The sequence below is a fragment of the Crinia signifera genome, chromosome 7, assembly GCF_055691185.1.
Source record: "Crinia signifera chromosome 7, ASM5569118v1, whole genome shotgun sequence".
NCBI lineage: Eukaryota > Metazoa > Chordata > Amphibia > Anura > Myobatrachidae > Crinia > Crinia signifera.
The window spans coordinates 129,288,811-129,306,148 of record NC_139223.1 but is presented as its reverse complement, the minus strand read 5'-3'; the positions used below and the strand labels follow the sequence as shown (position 1 = coordinate 129,306,148).

Genomic DNA, 17,338 nt, shown 5'->3' with positions numbered 1-17,338 from the left:
TTTCCCTTGAACTTCTATAGTTTCTCTATCGCCCATACACACACATACCTCCCAACATGACCCTCTCCAGGTGGGACACATTGCTCTGTATGATTACCATCACCTGTGTTGAACAGGTTAATTGATAAGAAAGGTGCTTCAATACAGGTGATGGCAATCACACATTAAGAGGGGAAGTGCAGGAACAGAGCAATTTGTCCCTCCTTGAGAGGGTCATGTTGGGAGGTATGCACACATAGCAATGTGTGCATAGCGTTCTGTGCTAACTAAGATTTCATATGCACTTGCTAGGCAATCTAAATAGATTTTGCCTGTATTGCTAATGCTATGGGTGTACACAAGCCCCGTACACATGGGGGGAGATATATTGCTCAGGAATATATTGCTAGCAATATATTCCTGAGCAATATATTGCCCAGTGTCTCCTTTGCATCAGCGACCAGAGATGGTCGCTGATGAAAAGGAACCTCTGCTGGCAGTGCCGCAGAGGTAATTAGCTGGTCGCAGGACCAGCGATTAGAAAGGGGCTGAAAACGGGAGCGCGCACCCGGCGATTTATTGCCGGGGCACACTCCCAATCACTGGCAATATGGTCGCCAGCGACCATATTCCCAGCGATTATAGCCCCTATCGCCCCCGTGTGTACACAGCATTAGCGATCTAGACAGATCGCTTAAAAAGTCAGCAAAATAGCCCAGTGTGTATGCAACATTAGCATATAAACTCCTTAAACCTGATAATCCACCTGTGCCTCTGATCAGTCCTGACTCCTGCCCCATATAGAACCTGGGTGTGCTCTTAAATGAGTTTATTTCTAGAGACCCTGCTATGTACTTGAACTATGAACTTTGCCTCACCTCTTTTACTATGTTCTTGCTTTGTGGTTTTGTACTTGTACTGCCTGCAGGGCTCAACAAGACATTAATATGAATATTTTGCAAAATGTATTTAATCCCATTAGCTTTATAGTTCATACTTATTGGAATCAATTCACTTTTGCTCTGTGTACAGTCACATAGCATCCCACTATTATCTTTTTAATTTCTCACACATTTTCACAAGCAGCCATGGCTGCGACACACGGCATAGAATAGCACTGAATTGCCCCTTGTGGAGGGGTGGTATTTATACAGTTACCCTCCAGCAGCCTATCCATAACTTATGTGTTTACTGTACAAGTGCTTATAACAAAGCATCACTGGGAAAAGAGCAGAAAACTACTGTATGTACAAAAGATGAAAGATATTAGGAAGATTATTATGGTAAAATAAAAATTATGAGTATTCACACCACACTTAAGTACTAAACAGAAGGTATTACAGTACACTTCTCTACACAGAGTACTATCTATCGCTACTACTAGTATCATCAAGCCGCTCTGTCTCCTCTGTGCTCTGCTCTCTATGGTGTCTGGAGGAGGCCGCACCAGTGTTTGCCTTCTCTCTCCTTCTCCGCAGCACAGACCCGGAAGCACAGGGTAACTGGAGCTGTGAGCGCAGCAGCAAGATCTGGTTCGTTGTTGTGAAAGTGCCATCTGCACCGGAGCCTGGAGAGGAGAAGGGACAGCAATTTGGTGAGATTCAGCTGGGAAGCTGCAGGTGACCTGTGAGGGTACAAATCAACAAGGTGTCCCTGGACCAGGTAAGATGGGGTAGAGACATCATATTTCTTTCCACTATGAAGTCAGTGTGGCTGCAGAAAATGAAAATGTGCAGTATTACATGATGATGCATCACACTATTGTACATTTGTGGATTGAAGTTGAGGGGTTAACTGGATCCTGATGGTTTTCATCATTAGTATTTTATTATTAGCTGTATTAGTATATTCCTGTTCAGTGGAGCAGCAATGGGGAAATAATGATAGTGTTATTGTGCATTACTGAGTATATAGGCACCATAGCATTACATACTAATTGTTTGAGAGATATTGGTGGTTGGAGGAATGCACACATCTTAATGATTGTACTGATCGCTTCTACCACTAGTAGTACTAGTAATATTTGGATCACTGATTATATTGATAACAGCTAGTCTGTTGTACTGCATTAATGTTATGGTGTGCAGAGGTATGGCACTAGTACTGTGTCACTGTTTTGGGGTGCGGAGGTATGGCACTAGTACTGTGTCACTGTTATGGGGTGCGGAGGTATGGCACTAGTACTGTGTCACTGTTATGGGGTGCGGAAGTATGGCACTAGTACTGTGTCACTGTTATGGGGTGCGGAAGTATGGCACTAGTACTGTATCACTGTTATGGGGTGCGAAAGTATGGCACTAGTACTGTATCACTGTTATGGGGTGCGGAGGTATGGCACTAGTACTGTGTCACTGTTTTGGGGTGCGGAGGTATGGCACTAGTACTGTGTCACTGTTATGGGGTGCGGAAGTATGGCACTAGTACTGTGTCACTGTTATGGGGTGCGGAAGTATGGCACTAGTACTGTGTCACTGTTATGGGGTGCGGAAGTATGGCACTAGTACTGTATCACTGTTATGGGGTGCGGAAGTATGGCACTAGTACTGTATCACTGTTATGGGGTGCGGAGGTATGGCACTAGTACTGTGTCACTGTTATGGGGTGGGGAGGTATGGCACTAGTACTGTGTCACTGTTATGGGGTGGGGAGGTATGGCACTAGTACTGTGTCACTGTTATGGGGTGGGGAGGTATGGCACTAGTACTGTGTCACTGTTATGGGGTGGAGAGGGATGGCGCTAGTACTGTGTCACTGTTATGGGGTGGGGAGGTATGGCGCTAGTACTGTGTCACTGTTATGGGGTGGGGAGGTATGGCACTAGTACTGTGTCACTGTTATGGGGTGGAGAGGGATGGCGCTAGTACTGTATCACTGTTATGGGGTGCGGAAGTATGGCACTAGCACTGTATCACTGTTATGGGGTGCGGAAGTATGGCACTAGTACTGTATCACTGTTATGGGGTGCGGAGGTATGGCACTAGTACTGTATCACTGTTATGGGGTGCGGAGGTATGGCACTAGTACTGTGTCACTGTTATGGGGTGCGGAGGTATGGCACTAGTACTGTGTCACTGTTATGGGGTGTGGAGGTATGGCACTAGTACTGTGTCACTGTTATGGGGTGCGGAAGTATGGCACTAGTACTGTGTCACTGTTATGGGGTGCGGAAGTATGGCACTAGTACTGTGTCACTGTTATGGGGTGCGGAAGTCTGGCACTAGTACTGTGTCACTGTTATGGGGTGCGGAAGTATGGCACTAGTACTGTATCACTGTTATGGGGTGTGGAAGTATGGCACTAGTACTGTGTCACTGTAGAGGGGTGGGGAGGTATTTTACTAGTACTGTATCACTGCTTTGGGGTGTAATGGTAGGTCACTTATACCCCTTTTACACTGAGGCAAAAATTCTGGCTTTTGCCTCGTGGACCTAGGTCAGCGTTGGCCAACCCAGGTCCATTTACACTGGGATTCTACCCAGGTCCTCACTAGGGTGGTACACTGGTAGGACCTGGGTAGTGGGCGGTGTAAATGGTCCCAACCCAGGTTGGCACATCCGGGTAGCACTGAAAGGATACCAGAAGCATGCAATGCGCTTTTACAGAAGTTGGCGCCATACAGTATGTTCCACAGTGCTTTGCAGCGGCTAAAGACAGCAGCCGGTAAGGATGCGCCTCGAGCAGACCTGCCACAGCCCTATCCCACACTAGGAAGGCAGTAGCGGGACCAAGAGCTTAATGGGGGAAGGTGCATGATGTGCCTCCCACTCAAGTGACTCCATTTTTTTTTGAGGGATATGTACCCTACCTACAGAAATCATAATGGCTGCAATATCATTTATGTTCTTTTTTTGGGAGGGGGCAAGGGAAGGGGGCTAGGGGGAGCACATGGGAGCGCACTTTTATACTGCTATGTGTGCTTGAGCACTGAATACAACTTTTTTGAAAAAATATATTACAAAATAAACCCAACTTTTTTCAATGCTAAATTGTCATGTCTTTTAATTTTTATTTTAAATAATTGAGGGAAGGTTGGCTGGCAGGTTATCAATCCTAAAATTGCCATTTTTAATGTCATCCATAGGGAAAAGCGGGGCTGACCCAGGTTCAGTGTAAACGGTGCAGACCCAGGTCTAACCTGGGTCACAGTGCTGTGTAATACCCCTTTTACACCAAAAACACCAGGTCGCACTCGGGTTTTTGATCCCTGCTTCAAGCCGGGTGTGACCTGACGTTTGCGCCATTTACACCGCCTGAAGCCCCCCGCCGCCGCTTGCAGATGACGTCCTCTCCAAGCGCCGATCGCCGCCGCCGGGACCCGTACCCGCTGCGCTGGGGGCAAGCCCAGCACTAAGGTGATTTGCTGGGCTGCCCCCAGCCCCCGTGCATCCCCAAGTGCTATATAATACCCCTTTTACACCAAAATCTCAGATCCGACCCGGTATCTGGAACACGGTTCCAAGCCAGGTCAGATCTGGGATTTTGGTCTGTTTACACTACTGTGCCAACCTGCAGTGAAAACGGGCTGGCGCTTGGAGATGGCATCATCTCCAATTGGTTGGCAATATGGTTGCTGAGTGACCATATTGCCAGTGATTGGAGTGTGCACCGGCGATCGCCGTGTGCGCGCTCCCGTTTTCAGCCCCCTAATGGTCGCTGGTCGGAAGAGCATGCGCCTCCAACCAGTGACTTCCCCTGCCTCTTCTCCCGGCAGTGTGTCATTTTCATCAGCGACCATCTCTGGTCGCTGATAAATACGGGAGACTGAGCAATATGATTGCTGAGCTTATATCCTATTGCTCCGTGTGTACACAGCTTTAGACAGATTGTTAGTGCAGCTAACCCATTGTATTACCTAGAATTGGTTCCCCAATTCCCCCTGTTCGGTATTACTGAGTATCCCCTTCCCGACATATGACGTATATATACGTCATATGTCGGTTGGGGGTGAATCAAGCCAGCTCACGGAGTGAGCTGGCTTGATAGAGAGCAGGTAATGGCTGTATATTACAGCCATGTCCCTGCTCTCACGGCCACGAGCGGCGAGTTCGCCGATCGCGGCCGTTTAACCCTTTAAGCACCGCGGGCAAAGCGCCCGCAGTGCTTAAATAGCTGATCGGAGGGGGGGCGCCCCCCTCCGGCGCCGATCGGGGCCCCCCGCAGCGCGATCGGAGGGTGCCGATCGGTTGCCATGGTAGCCAGGGGTCTAATGTAGACCCCTGTGCTGTCCGTGTATTCATACCTATTACATCCTGCCTCAGGCAGGATGTAATAGGAAGTGAAAAAAATCACTACGTTCAGCCATAGAGCTCTATGGCTGAACCTAGTACAGGCGATCGCGCCCCCTAGTGGTCAAGTACACTAGGGGGCCTTGTAGTAAAAGTAAAAAAAAAAAAAAAATAAAGTTTAAAAATAAAAAAAAAATAATAAAATATTAAAAGTTCAAATCACCCCCCTTTCCCCATTTCCCAAATAAAAATAAATAAATAATAAAAAAATAAACATATTTGGTATCGCCGCGTTCCTAAAAGTCCGATCTATTAAAATATAACATTAGTTATCCCGCACGGTTAAAGGCGTAAACGGAAAATAATCCCCAACGCCAAAACTACGCTTTTTGGTCGCATCGCCTACCCAAAAAAAAATAGCTAAAAGAGATCAGAAAGTCGCCCATATCCCATAATGGTATTAATTAAAAAGTACACTTCAGCCCGCAAAAAATGAGCCCTCACCCAGGTCCGTAGGTGGAAAAATAAAAAAGTTATAAGCCGCAGAACATGGCGACGCGACGCAAATTCGAAAAACCGTAACATTTTCTATTTTTTTTTTTAGTGGTAAAATGTAACGAAAACTATATAAGTTTGGTATCACCGGAATCGTAACGACCCATAGAATAAAGATAACCCATCATTTTAAACGAACTATGAACTCCAAAAAAACCGTAACCAGCGCAAAATTGTGGAATTGCGTTTTTTTTTTTTTTTACCCCACATTGAATTATTTCCTGATTCCCCAGAATATTATACGGTATAGTAAATGGTACCATTAGAAAGTACAACTTGTCCCGCAAAAAAAAAGCCCTCATGTGTCTATATAGCCGGAAAATTAAAAAAGTTACGCTTATTTGAACACAAGGAGGAAAAAAAAAAAAAAAATTACCTTAAAAGGCAATGTCGGGAAGGGGGTATTGCTCCTTACAATACCTGCATCCTGGCTGCTTATTAAATTAATTCTCTAGTGCAGAATGTCTTGGATAGATTTCTCATATGTCACTATGTGAATAATTCCGGAAGTGTGACGAACAGAAGAATAGTATGGTTGCGGCCATGTATCCTATTAGTTAGTTATGGCTCATTATGAATTAATTGCTCCTCGGGAGTTAAATTTTTGGGTACTTGTGTATTATCACGGTGCCCATGATCGCAGATCGAATCGTATGCAATGTCGGCGTGGAGTTGTTTTTATGAAGCGTGGCGAGCGGATGCGCACAACGAGTCCAAAGCTTGGCGAGTGGACGCGGAATACACGTCAAGTAATCCGCTGCGCTCGCCATGCTTCGGCCTGATTTTATGTGTCCCCTCGCGGGGCTCGCTGCGCTCGCCACACTTTATAAAATCAACTCAACACCGACGTGGATAGTGGGGGTATGAACAGGTCGGGAGGTCCTCGCTGGGCACGCTGCGCTCGCCACGCTTCGGGCTGACGTGGATAGTGGTGGTGTGCTAAATCGTATCGCATATCGAATCGTATGCAAATCGCATATGATTTGGTATACGATATGGCATGCGATCCGCAGGTATGGGCGCCGTGATAATACACAAGTACCCATTTTTGTCACTAAGGGCCTGATGCAGACCTTATCAGATGGTTGCAAATTTGGGCAGGTGCTAATTATGGGCCACAATGTGCATGGACAATGCCCAGCAGCGATCAGGTCACGATAATTTTTCTGTTTGTTGCCCGTATATATGGTGATACACAGAGAAAGGGGGTGCGGGGAGTGCCCTTAATGCTGGTTCTCAAGAGGAGGCATTATTTATTTTTTATTTAATATATATATTTATTTATTATTTAAGTTATTGCCTGTAGGTTTGGAGGCAGAAGATGAGGAAGAGTAGGCATCACCCATAGGTCTCGTGGCAGGAGGTGAAGAAGACTCGACTTCATCGAAAGGAATCGGGGCAGCAACTGAGGAAGAGGAGGCGTTACCCATAGATGTCAGAGGGCAGGAAGTGAGGATTAGGATGCATTATCCTTAGTGGATGGGGGTAGGAGATGAGAAAGAGGAGGCGTTATCCATAGATGTTGGGCTGCAGGAAGTGAGGATTAGGATGCATTATCCTTAGTGGATGGCGGTAGGAGGTGAGAAAAAGGAGGCGTTATCCATAGATGTTGGGGGGCAGGAAGTGAGGATTAGTATGCATTATCCTTAGTGGATGGCGGTAGGAGGTGAGAAAGAGGAGGCGTTATCCATAGATGTTGGGCTGCAGGAAGTGAGGATTAGGATGCATTATCCTTAGTGGATGGGGGTAGGAGATGAGAAAGAGGAGTCGTTATCCATAGATGTTGGGCTGCAGGAAGTGAGGATTAGGATGCATTATCCTTAGTGGATGGCGGTAGGAGGTGAGAAAAAGGAGGCGTTATCCATAGATGTTGGGGGGCAGGAAGTGAGGATTAGTATGCATTATCCTTAGTGGATGGCGGTAGGAGGTGAGAAAGAGGAGGCGTTATCCATAGATCCTGTGGGGAATTAGGTGAGGAAGAGTATCTCTTCCACTACCCATATATGTGTTTATTGCACTGAAAATGTTACTGATCATCTAGATTTCTGATATCTTATCATGGGGGTACATTTATTGAAGTGTGAATTTTTAGAAGTGAGAAATGTTGCACATAGCTACCAATCAGATTCTACTTATTATTTATCTAGCACCTTCTACATCTATTAGATCTAGAGCAGTGGTTCCCAACACTGGTCCTCAAGTACCCCCACAGTGCACGTTTTGCAGGTCTCCACACAGAATCAGTGAAATAATTAGCTCCACCTGTGGATCTTTTAAAATGTGCCTGAACAATCTGTGCACCTGCCGGGTGACCTGGAAAATATGCACTGTTGGGGGTACTTGAGGACCAGGGTTGGGAACCACTAATCTAGAGGATAATAACTAGAATCTGATTGGTTGCTATGGGCCACAAGTCTCACTTCTAATAACTTACACATTAGTACATTTGCCGCCAGGTCTCTTCTGTCTGGTATTATGAGCTTGTAGCATTTATTCTGGGATGAAGGCCAGGACCGCCTGCATCCTGTGTCTCCTGGGCCTTAGGGCTTCCCGGGGTATTGGTGGAATCAGACAGCAGTGAGTTACTCCCAGGCCAATGGGCTGACCACAGCTCGCACCTTTTTGCTTACCTAGCTTTTTGAAGAACCGTAGGGGTTGATAGATGACTCTGATGTCGATCTCCCCGCTTTCTCACCTGCCACCATTGCTTATCTATCTTTTCATTATGTTACTAATTAATTATGTTTAATGACATCTGCCGGCCCATCCCTATGTTGCTACAATAAAGAGGTAACTTCAAAATACATCTATCTTTCTATACACAAAAGCAATGAGACAAGTTCTTAGATTTAAAGGTTTTATTTAATACAAATGTCAGCATAACAAGAACAGTTCTAGCGCTGCAGGAGAAGGTCCGGGAGGGTTAGAGGTGAGAAGTCCCAGGGTTGCCACAGGTAATGTCTGCAGGATTACAGACTGGGGAGCGTAACTGGTTCTAAGGTTTATTGTTCTGTACGCTGTATATCGGGAGTAGCTTGTGCTGACTCCCAGGATGGAGCACCTTATATTAGGCGCTCCTTGCTGCCCTTTACTGGCTCCCATGTTGGTAATGGACACTCTGTGCGCCTGGAGCTTGCCATGTTCCCCATGCCTCTCCATTTCTTGCATAAGGCCAGTTTAGCTGCTCTGGCCATGTCCTGTATGACAAGGCATGGGTGCTCCTCTGCTTTTCTCAGATCTGCGCTCAGCATGCTGAAGTCCTTCTCGGTCAGCTTGGACCATGGCAGGAAGTCAATCAGCCTGTAAGTAAGGCTGACCAGCTGCTCCGTCCTCATGAAAACATTTAGCCCTTGTATGGCCTTAAACAACAGAGGTTTCACCATCTTGTTCTTGGCCAGCGTCTCATAGATCTTTTCATGGAACCGGGACTCGCAGCTTTGCCAGGTGTTCACTCTAATCCTGAGGCAGCGGTGCAGGGCCACTGCGGCGGCATCTGATATGTCTGGATTGTTGCTCTGCAGGGATACTAAGAGTGTCAGCAGCTGTTCCTGCACAATCCCTGCTACCCAGCTCCAGGGGAACACTCTGTATTTGCCTATCAGTTCCCCAAACAGCCTGATGCTGGCCAGTTGCACACTGTCATCTGGGTGGTTCAGGTAGTTGATGATCTGGTGTAGAACACAATCATACCTGTGGCAGGATCTCCTTGTGTCCAAGCGCACCATCTCCCGGATGGCTTCCATCTTGTCTGTCATCATGTCTGGCGTAGCCACTCTCAGCTGGGATAGGAGAGCGAAAATGGCTTCCTTTGAGCCCATCTGTGCTCAGTTAAACAAAGTAACGTACCAATAAGAAATGGAAATTAGCTTCCAGTCACCTGGCTAGATTCCCTATTTGTAGGGCAGTTAGCCTTTATGACATCACTGTCCAGCAACATCTCCTTATGAGATTGCTGCCTAGCAACATTTCCCCCATGACCATAATACAGACCATAATACAGACCCTCAAATATTAACCATTTCATCAGCTATATGGAGCGTCTGATTTATTAAAGTAGCAAAATATTAACTTGTGAGAGATGGCTATACTGACTATCTCTGACCTGTTGCAAACACAGTAAGGGTCTCTGGCCTGATGGGCCAGCCTACGCTGTTGAGTACCATCAACAATTCATAGATCACAGCCGCATCACTGGGGTCGGTGACCAGGTTTAAATGTTTCAAAAGGGGTAAGGGACCTCATATGACCTTATGGGAAGGGCATATGGACTTAGTAAAAAGTTTAATACATTATGCTATGCAGTGCCACCAATTTTGCATCCTAAAATGTTTCTCTTCCAAAATAAAATGTGCTCCCCCCCCCAATAATTTACTTTTTGCCCAAACATATCCTAAAGTGAGGTGTTTGTGTGCGGTGTTTCTCGCTCCCTGCTGTTCCTCTCTCCTGCCTGGGGTGTCGCTGTCTGCTTTGATGCTTCTAGTACAGTCTGGTCTAGACTGTGCTAGTGACACCCAAACCAGGAAAGAGGAACGACACATGTTTTGAAAGGTGCAAGGGTCTAGAATGAACACAACTAGTGTTATATTGCGGTTTTCAGGCACAGCGGTATGTCATTAGTACTATAACGCTACAATGGGGCGCAGTGGTATGTCACTAGTACTATATCACTAATGGGGCGCAGCGGTATGTCACTAGTACTATATAACTAATGGGGCGCAGCGGTATGTCACTAGTATTATATCACTAATGGGGCGCAGCGGTATGTCACTAGTACTATATCACTAATGGGTCGCAGCGGTATGTCACTAGTACTATATCACTAATGGGTCGCAGTGGTATGTCACTAGTACTATATCACTAATGGGGCGCAGCGGTATGTCACTAGTACTATAATGCTGTAATGGAGAGCAGCGGTATGTCACTAGTACTACTGTATATCACTGTAATGGGGAGCAGTGGTATGTCACTAGTACTACTGTATATCACTGTAATGGGGAGCAGTGGTATGTCACTAGTACTACTGTATATCACTGTAATGGGGAGCAGTGGTATGTCACTAGTACTACTGTAATGGGGTGCAGCGGTATGTCACTAATACTGCTATGTATCACTGTAATGGGGAGCAGCGGTATGTCACTAGTACTACTGTGTATCACTGTAATGGGGTGCAGCGGTATGTCACTAGTACTACTGTGTATCACTGTAATGGGGAGCAGCGGTATGTCACTAATACTACTATGTATCACTGTAATGGGGAGCAGCGGTATGTCACTAGTACTACTGTGTATCACTGTAATGGGGAGCAGCGGTATGTCACTAGTACTATATCACTAATGGGGCGCAGCGGTATGTCACTAGTACTATAATGCTGTAATGGAGCGCAGCGGTATGTCACTAGTACTACTGTATATCACTGTAATGGGGAGCAGTGGTATGTCACTAGTACTACTGTAATGGGGTGCAGCGGTATGTCACTAATACTACTATGTATCACTGTAATGGGGAGCAGCGGTATGTCACTAGTACTACTGTGTATCACTGTAATGGGGTGCAGCGGTATGTCACTAGTACTACTGTGTATCACTGTAATGGGGAGCAGCGGTATGTCACTAGTACTACTGTGTATCACTGTAATGGGGAGCAGCGGTATGTCACTAGTGCTACTGTGTATCACTGTAATGGGGTGCAGCGGTATGTCACTAGTGCTACTGTGTATCACTGTAATGGGGTGCAGCGGTATGTCACTAGTGCTACTGTGTATCACTGTAATGGGGTGCAGCGGTATGTCACTAGTGCTACTGTGTATCACTGTAATGGGGAGCAGCGGTATGTCACTAGTACTACTGTGTATCACTGTAATGGGGAGCAGCGGTATGTCACTAGTACTACTGTGTATCACTGTAATGGGGAGCGGCGGTATGTCACTAATACTACTATGTATCACTGTAATGGGGTGCAGTGGTATGTCACTAGTACTACTGTGTATCACTGTAATGGGGTGCAGCGGTATGTCACTAGTGCTACTGTGTATCACTGTAATGGGGAGCAGCGGTATGTCACTAGTGCTACTGTGTATCACTGTAATGAGGAGCAGCGGTATGTCACTAGTACTACTGTGTATCACTGCAATGGGGAGCAGCGGTATGTCACTAGTACTACTGTGTATCACTGTAATGGGGTGCAGCGGTATCTCACTAGTACTACTGTGTATCACTGTAATGGGGAGCAGCGGTATGTCACTAATACTACTGTGTATCACTGTAATGGGGTGCAGTGTTATGTCACTAGTGCTACTGTGTATCACTGTAATGGGGTGCAGCGGTATGTCACTAGTGCTACTGTGTATCACTGTAATGGGGAGCAGCGGTATGTCACTAGTACTACTGTGTATCACTGTAATGGGGTGCAGCGGTATGTCACTAGTACTTCTGTGTATCACTGTAATGGGGTGCAGTTGTATGTCACTAGTACTACTGTATATCACTGTAATGGGGAGCAGCGGTATGTCACTAGTACTACTGTGTATCACTGTAATGGGGAGCAGCGGTATGTCACTAGTTCTACTGTGTATCACTGTAATGGGGAGCAGCGGTATGTCACTAGTACTACTGTGTATCACTGTAATGGGGAGCAGCGGTATGTCACTAGTACTACTGTGTATCACTGTAATGGGGTGCAGCGGTATGTCACTAGTACTACTGTGTATCACTGTAATGGGGAGCAGCGGTATGTCACTAATACTACTGTGTATCACTGTAATGGGGTGCAGTGGTATGTCACTAGTACTACTGTGTATCACTGTAATGGGGTGCAGCGGTATGTCACTAGTGCTACTGTGTATCACTGTAATGGGGAGCAGCGGTATGTCACTAGTACTACTGTGTATCACTGTAATGGGGATCAGCGGTATGTCACTAGTACTACTGTGTATCACTGTAATGGGGTGCAGTGGTATGTCACTAGTACTACTGTGTATCACTGTAATGGGGAGCAGCGGTATGTCACTAATACTACTGTGTATCACTGTAATGGGGTGCAGTGGTATGTCACTAGTACTACTGTGTATCACTGTAATGGGGTGCAGCGGTATGTCACTAGTGCTACTGTGTATCACTGTAATGGGGAGCAGCGGTATGTCACTAATGCTACTGTGTATCACTGTAATGGGGTGCAGCGGTATGTCACTAGTACTACTGTATATCACTGTAATGGGGAGCAGCGGTATGTCACTAGTACTACTGTGTATCACTGTAATGGGGAGCAGCGGTATGTCACTAGTTCTACTGTGTATCACTGTAATGGGGAGCAGCGGTATGTCACTAGTACTGTATATCACTGTAATGGGGAGCAGCGTTATGTCACTAGTACTACTGTGTATCACTGTAATGGGGTGCAGCGGTATGTCACTAGTACTACTGTGTATCACTGTAATGGGGAGCAGCGGTATGTCACTAATACTACTGTGTATCACTGTAATGGGGTGCAGTGGTATGTCACTAGTACTACTGTGTATCACTGTAATGGGGTGCAGCGGTATGTCACTAGTGCTACTGTGTATCACTGTAATGGGGAGCAGCGGTATGTCACTAGTACTACTGTGTATCACTGTAATGGGGATCAGCGGTATGTCACTAGTACTACTGTGTATCACTGTAATGGGGTGCAGTGGTATGTCACTAGTACTACTGTGTATCACTGTAATGGGGAGCAGCGGTATGTCACTAATACTACTGTGTATCACTGTAATGGGGTGCAGTGGTATGTCACTAGTACTACTGTGTATCACTGTAATGGGGTGCAGCGGTATGTCACTAGTGCTACTGTGTATCACTGTAATGGGGAGCAGCGGTATGTCACTAGTACTACTGTGTATCACTGTAATGGAGCACAGCGGTATGTCACTAGTGCTACTGTGTATCACTGTAATGGGGAGCAGCGGTATGTCACTAGTGCTACTGTGTATCACTGTAATGGGGAGCAGCGGTATGTCACTAATACTACTGTGTATCACTGTAATGGGGAGCAGCGGTATGTCACTAATACTACTGTGTATCACTGTAATGGGGTGCAGTGGTATGTCACTAGTACTACTGTGTATCACTGTAATGGGGTGCAGCGGTATGTCACTAGTGCTACTGTGTATCACTGTAATGGGGAGCAGCGGTATGTCACTAGTACTACTGTGTATCACTGTAATGGGGATCAGCGGTATGTCACTAGTACTACTGTGTATCACTGTAATGGGGCGCAGCGGTATGTCACTAGTACTACTGTGTATCACTGTAATGGGGTGCAGCGGTATGTCACTAGTACTACTGTGTTTCGCTGGAAATAGGAGAGGAATCAACAGTAGAAAGAAAGAAGTAATAATGCCATTGTATAGGTTATTGGTATGACCTCATCTGGAGTACCGTGTTCAGTTCTGGAGGCCATATCTCCAGAAGGATATAAATACATTAGACAAGGGCAACTAAAATGGTGCATGGCCTACATTTTTACCATGTTTCGCGCTTGGAACTAGGTGACTTTCAACCCCTACTATCACATTTGGAAATCTTATGTGGTTTGATGTGAGATCTCTCAGCTTCTAACCACATCGTTTAGACTGGGGCGCTTTCTCTGGGTTCTTTAAAATGGCTTTGAGGCAGGTGTTCGCACATGAATCCCGGGTGCAATTGAAACACACACAAATATATATGTGTTAACAAATTGATGAGAGTGCAATAAAAAGCTCTAATGAATATTCAAGCAATGAATGTACAGTATCTCACCAAAATCGGGTGGTGAGTGTTATGAGGGATTATAGAGTATGAAATAGGGAGTTCCGGATAGCGCCTATCCCAATAGACCCGATGGTGGTTGTCAACCTTATAAGGCTTATAAAGGCAGTTCCTGACTGGAAGTGTGTGTATATTTGCTGCAGTTTCATTGCCGCTGGGTGGCTTATGTGTATATTTACTGTTTCTTCTACTATTTGTGCTGCGCTTCCTCCTCCATCGTTTGTGTTTTAAGTTTCTTAACTGGTCTTGGAAAGAGGCCTAGGGCGAAAGGAGCCAGTCACAGACACATTTAAATTTAGTGCCTGGCTCCACGGATCACCTGTTCATACCCACCTTTAATGGCTTTCCAGTGTCCCCTATGGAATCAGAGAAAGGGATTTATCTGTAAATACCAAAAATCTAGTTTTTGTTTTCCTTGGTATAGGTAAATGAGGACTGAAGCTCCAGACTCGCTGGTCCAGACCCTTGCTCAGCTCTTACGAGACTATGGTAAGTATCCTTTTTATGCTGTATACATGCAGTCTAATTATATAGGTACCTCATATATGTGTCTTTGTCCTTCCCATTTCACCTAGCAACTGTTCACCCCCTATTAACTCATGTGCCGGAAAAACTGAGACACTTAACATGTAGGCTCTCTTGTTGCTGGGATTACAGCAACAACTCAACAGGGCATAGACTCCACGTGCTGCGTAGGTGTGCACTGTACACTATGCCTCCTGAATAACGGTCCACAACTCCCTAATATATGCTGGGAGAAGAACATACTTTAAACTGCATTCCAAATGTGTTCAAATCTGGCAAACAAGTGGTCCAACTCATTATGCTAAACTCAGAGAAGTGATCTTCCAGTGACGTTACAGGTGAAAACAACACCATACTAGGGCCACTGTCGCCCTGGACTGACCCTCGTTGGCACATATGGTCCATTTCCTCATTGGGGTTTTTTCTAATCTTCCCTCTGCCCAAAAACCTTGCCTCATCTGAGCAGGCTTCCAATCATCTTGTGTCCATGCGGTCAGAAAGGGGCTCAAATGGGCACGTTACATTGATCAAACGCTGATGTTACCCAGCATTACATTTTGTTGAATATACATTTAAAGCGTGGATGTGGTGGCAGGTTCAGGAAATGTACTGTACTTATGCTATGGTATGCCATATGCTGATGCTCTTATTCTTGGGTTCTATGTGTTTACTTACTAGGGCATTCTGTACAATTTGTCTCGCCTTATAAATAAGTTAGTAATGGTTAAATTAATTCTAATATGTTTGAAGTAACCATCAGTTATGTCTTTACACTCCTCGATAATTATTTTCTTCATTCCAATGCAGACTGGGACACCGTTTCTTTCTCCGTGTTGCTTTGTGACTTGGGGGCAGATGTAAAGGGTGTCGGACTGTCGGTGCTCTTGTTGTCATCCGATCATGTTTTATAGAATTATTTTCAGGCATATAGACAGGTTGTCACCATATTCAGTTGTGCATGACTTAACACCGGTCATTTCTGTGGCAGGGGACACTGTGTTGGATGGTAGCCGTGTCCTGTCTCTTCTCACCCCATGTCTGCAAGTTGTCACCCGCTTGTTTGAACAGCTGTTTCCTCGCGGACCAGGAACTGGGTTCCAGGCTCTACCATCTCACCCATCTGACAACGTCTCTATCCTGCGGACGCAGTTCCTGCTCGATATGTTACAGAAAACTCCATCTCTGAAGGTTCTTATTTTCATTGTTTGCTTATACTAATGACTTCATTACATTTAGCTAATGCTCTTCAGTGTGGCTTGTAACTAGCAAGAGAGACTGGTGGGCTTATTAGCTTCCAGTCTGTTAGTACATGTGACACTCCCACATCAGCCTGCAGCTTGTAACATGACTTAGTCACAAGGTGACTAATATGCATGTCAGTGATTGAAGGAAGCACATCTAGCTAGGATTTATGGCCTGTATATCTGACTTTCTGTGATATTGTGTATGTGTGCTGTATTGCTTTGGCAAGTAACTGATTGCTAAGATTCACTTCTAATATGTCACATGCTGAACAACACTTGGCAGATTTAGAGTTTATTCTCCATATAACCTGTATAATGTTATACGCTGACTTACTGGGTCTAGTGCAGAGCTGTATGTAAATCAGCTGTAGTTGCTTGCGTATAATGTGTTCAGATATACATTTAAATATGCAGATTGTTCACCCACTACTCATACACTTGTGGATTGCACACGGTACTGTATGCTTTGTTTAAATGAAATGCATGGAAATATAAGTAGTTATACTTACAGTCTATTCTGCTTAGCCTACCGTTTAATTGCCACACCCACCAAGTCGCCAATGTGAGAATGTCAAGCTACGGCACAGTGACATTTCCGCAGTCTCTGTAAGCAAATGTATGACAACTGAGCATCAGTCCCACTGCACTTTAATGCAGTACAATTTAATCTACATTATGTAAACTGGGAAGGGTCTTTTGCAAGTTGAACTACAAGTGTCAGATTTACAAATTCCTTACAGGGAGCATTCCCTCAAGCACTTGGTTAGGGAGCCCACTCACAAAGACTCAGTGTTAGATTCAAGACTCACAAATGGTGACAGGATATCAAACAAATATGTGGGTGAGAACCTAGAATCTATTCACCATCAAACCATACGGTTTAGTATAAAGACAGGGTCCAACTCCTGTTGGACAAAAACAAAGCTGTTGGGTTAAAGGGAGGCTAAGGGGTCGATTCGTTGCGCTGGAAGTCCAACTAGTGGATTTGTGCATGCAGAAATCTGACAAAACTAAATCCGTGCTGCTGTTT

At 45.4% G+C, this 17,338-nt stretch overlaps 1 protein-coding gene across 3 annotated transcripts in view; it reads left to right on the top strand.

Annotated features, from left to right (window-relative positions):
- The first annotated feature begins 1,380 nt into the window (after nucleotides 1-1,380).
- Nucleotides 1,381-17,338, top strand: part of STK11IP (serine/threonine kinase 11 interacting protein) — an 87,406-nt gene continuing 71,448 nt past the window's right edge. For 2 of the 3 annotated variants that reach the window (XM_083153810.1, XM_083153809.1), the window contains exons 1-3: nucleotides 1,381-1,641; nucleotides 14,964-15,028; nucleotides 16,053-16,252. In XM_083153810.1, coding sequence (XP_083009936.1) covers nucleotides 14,968-15,028; nucleotides 16,053-16,252 — 261 coding nt within the window. In that variant the 5' untranslated portion in view covers nucleotides 1,381-1,641; nucleotides 14,964-14,967. The remainder of the gene's footprint in view (nucleotides 1,642-14,963; nucleotides 15,029-16,052; nucleotides 16,253-17,338) is intronic. The other variant, XM_083153811.1, reaches the window with a different exon arrangement.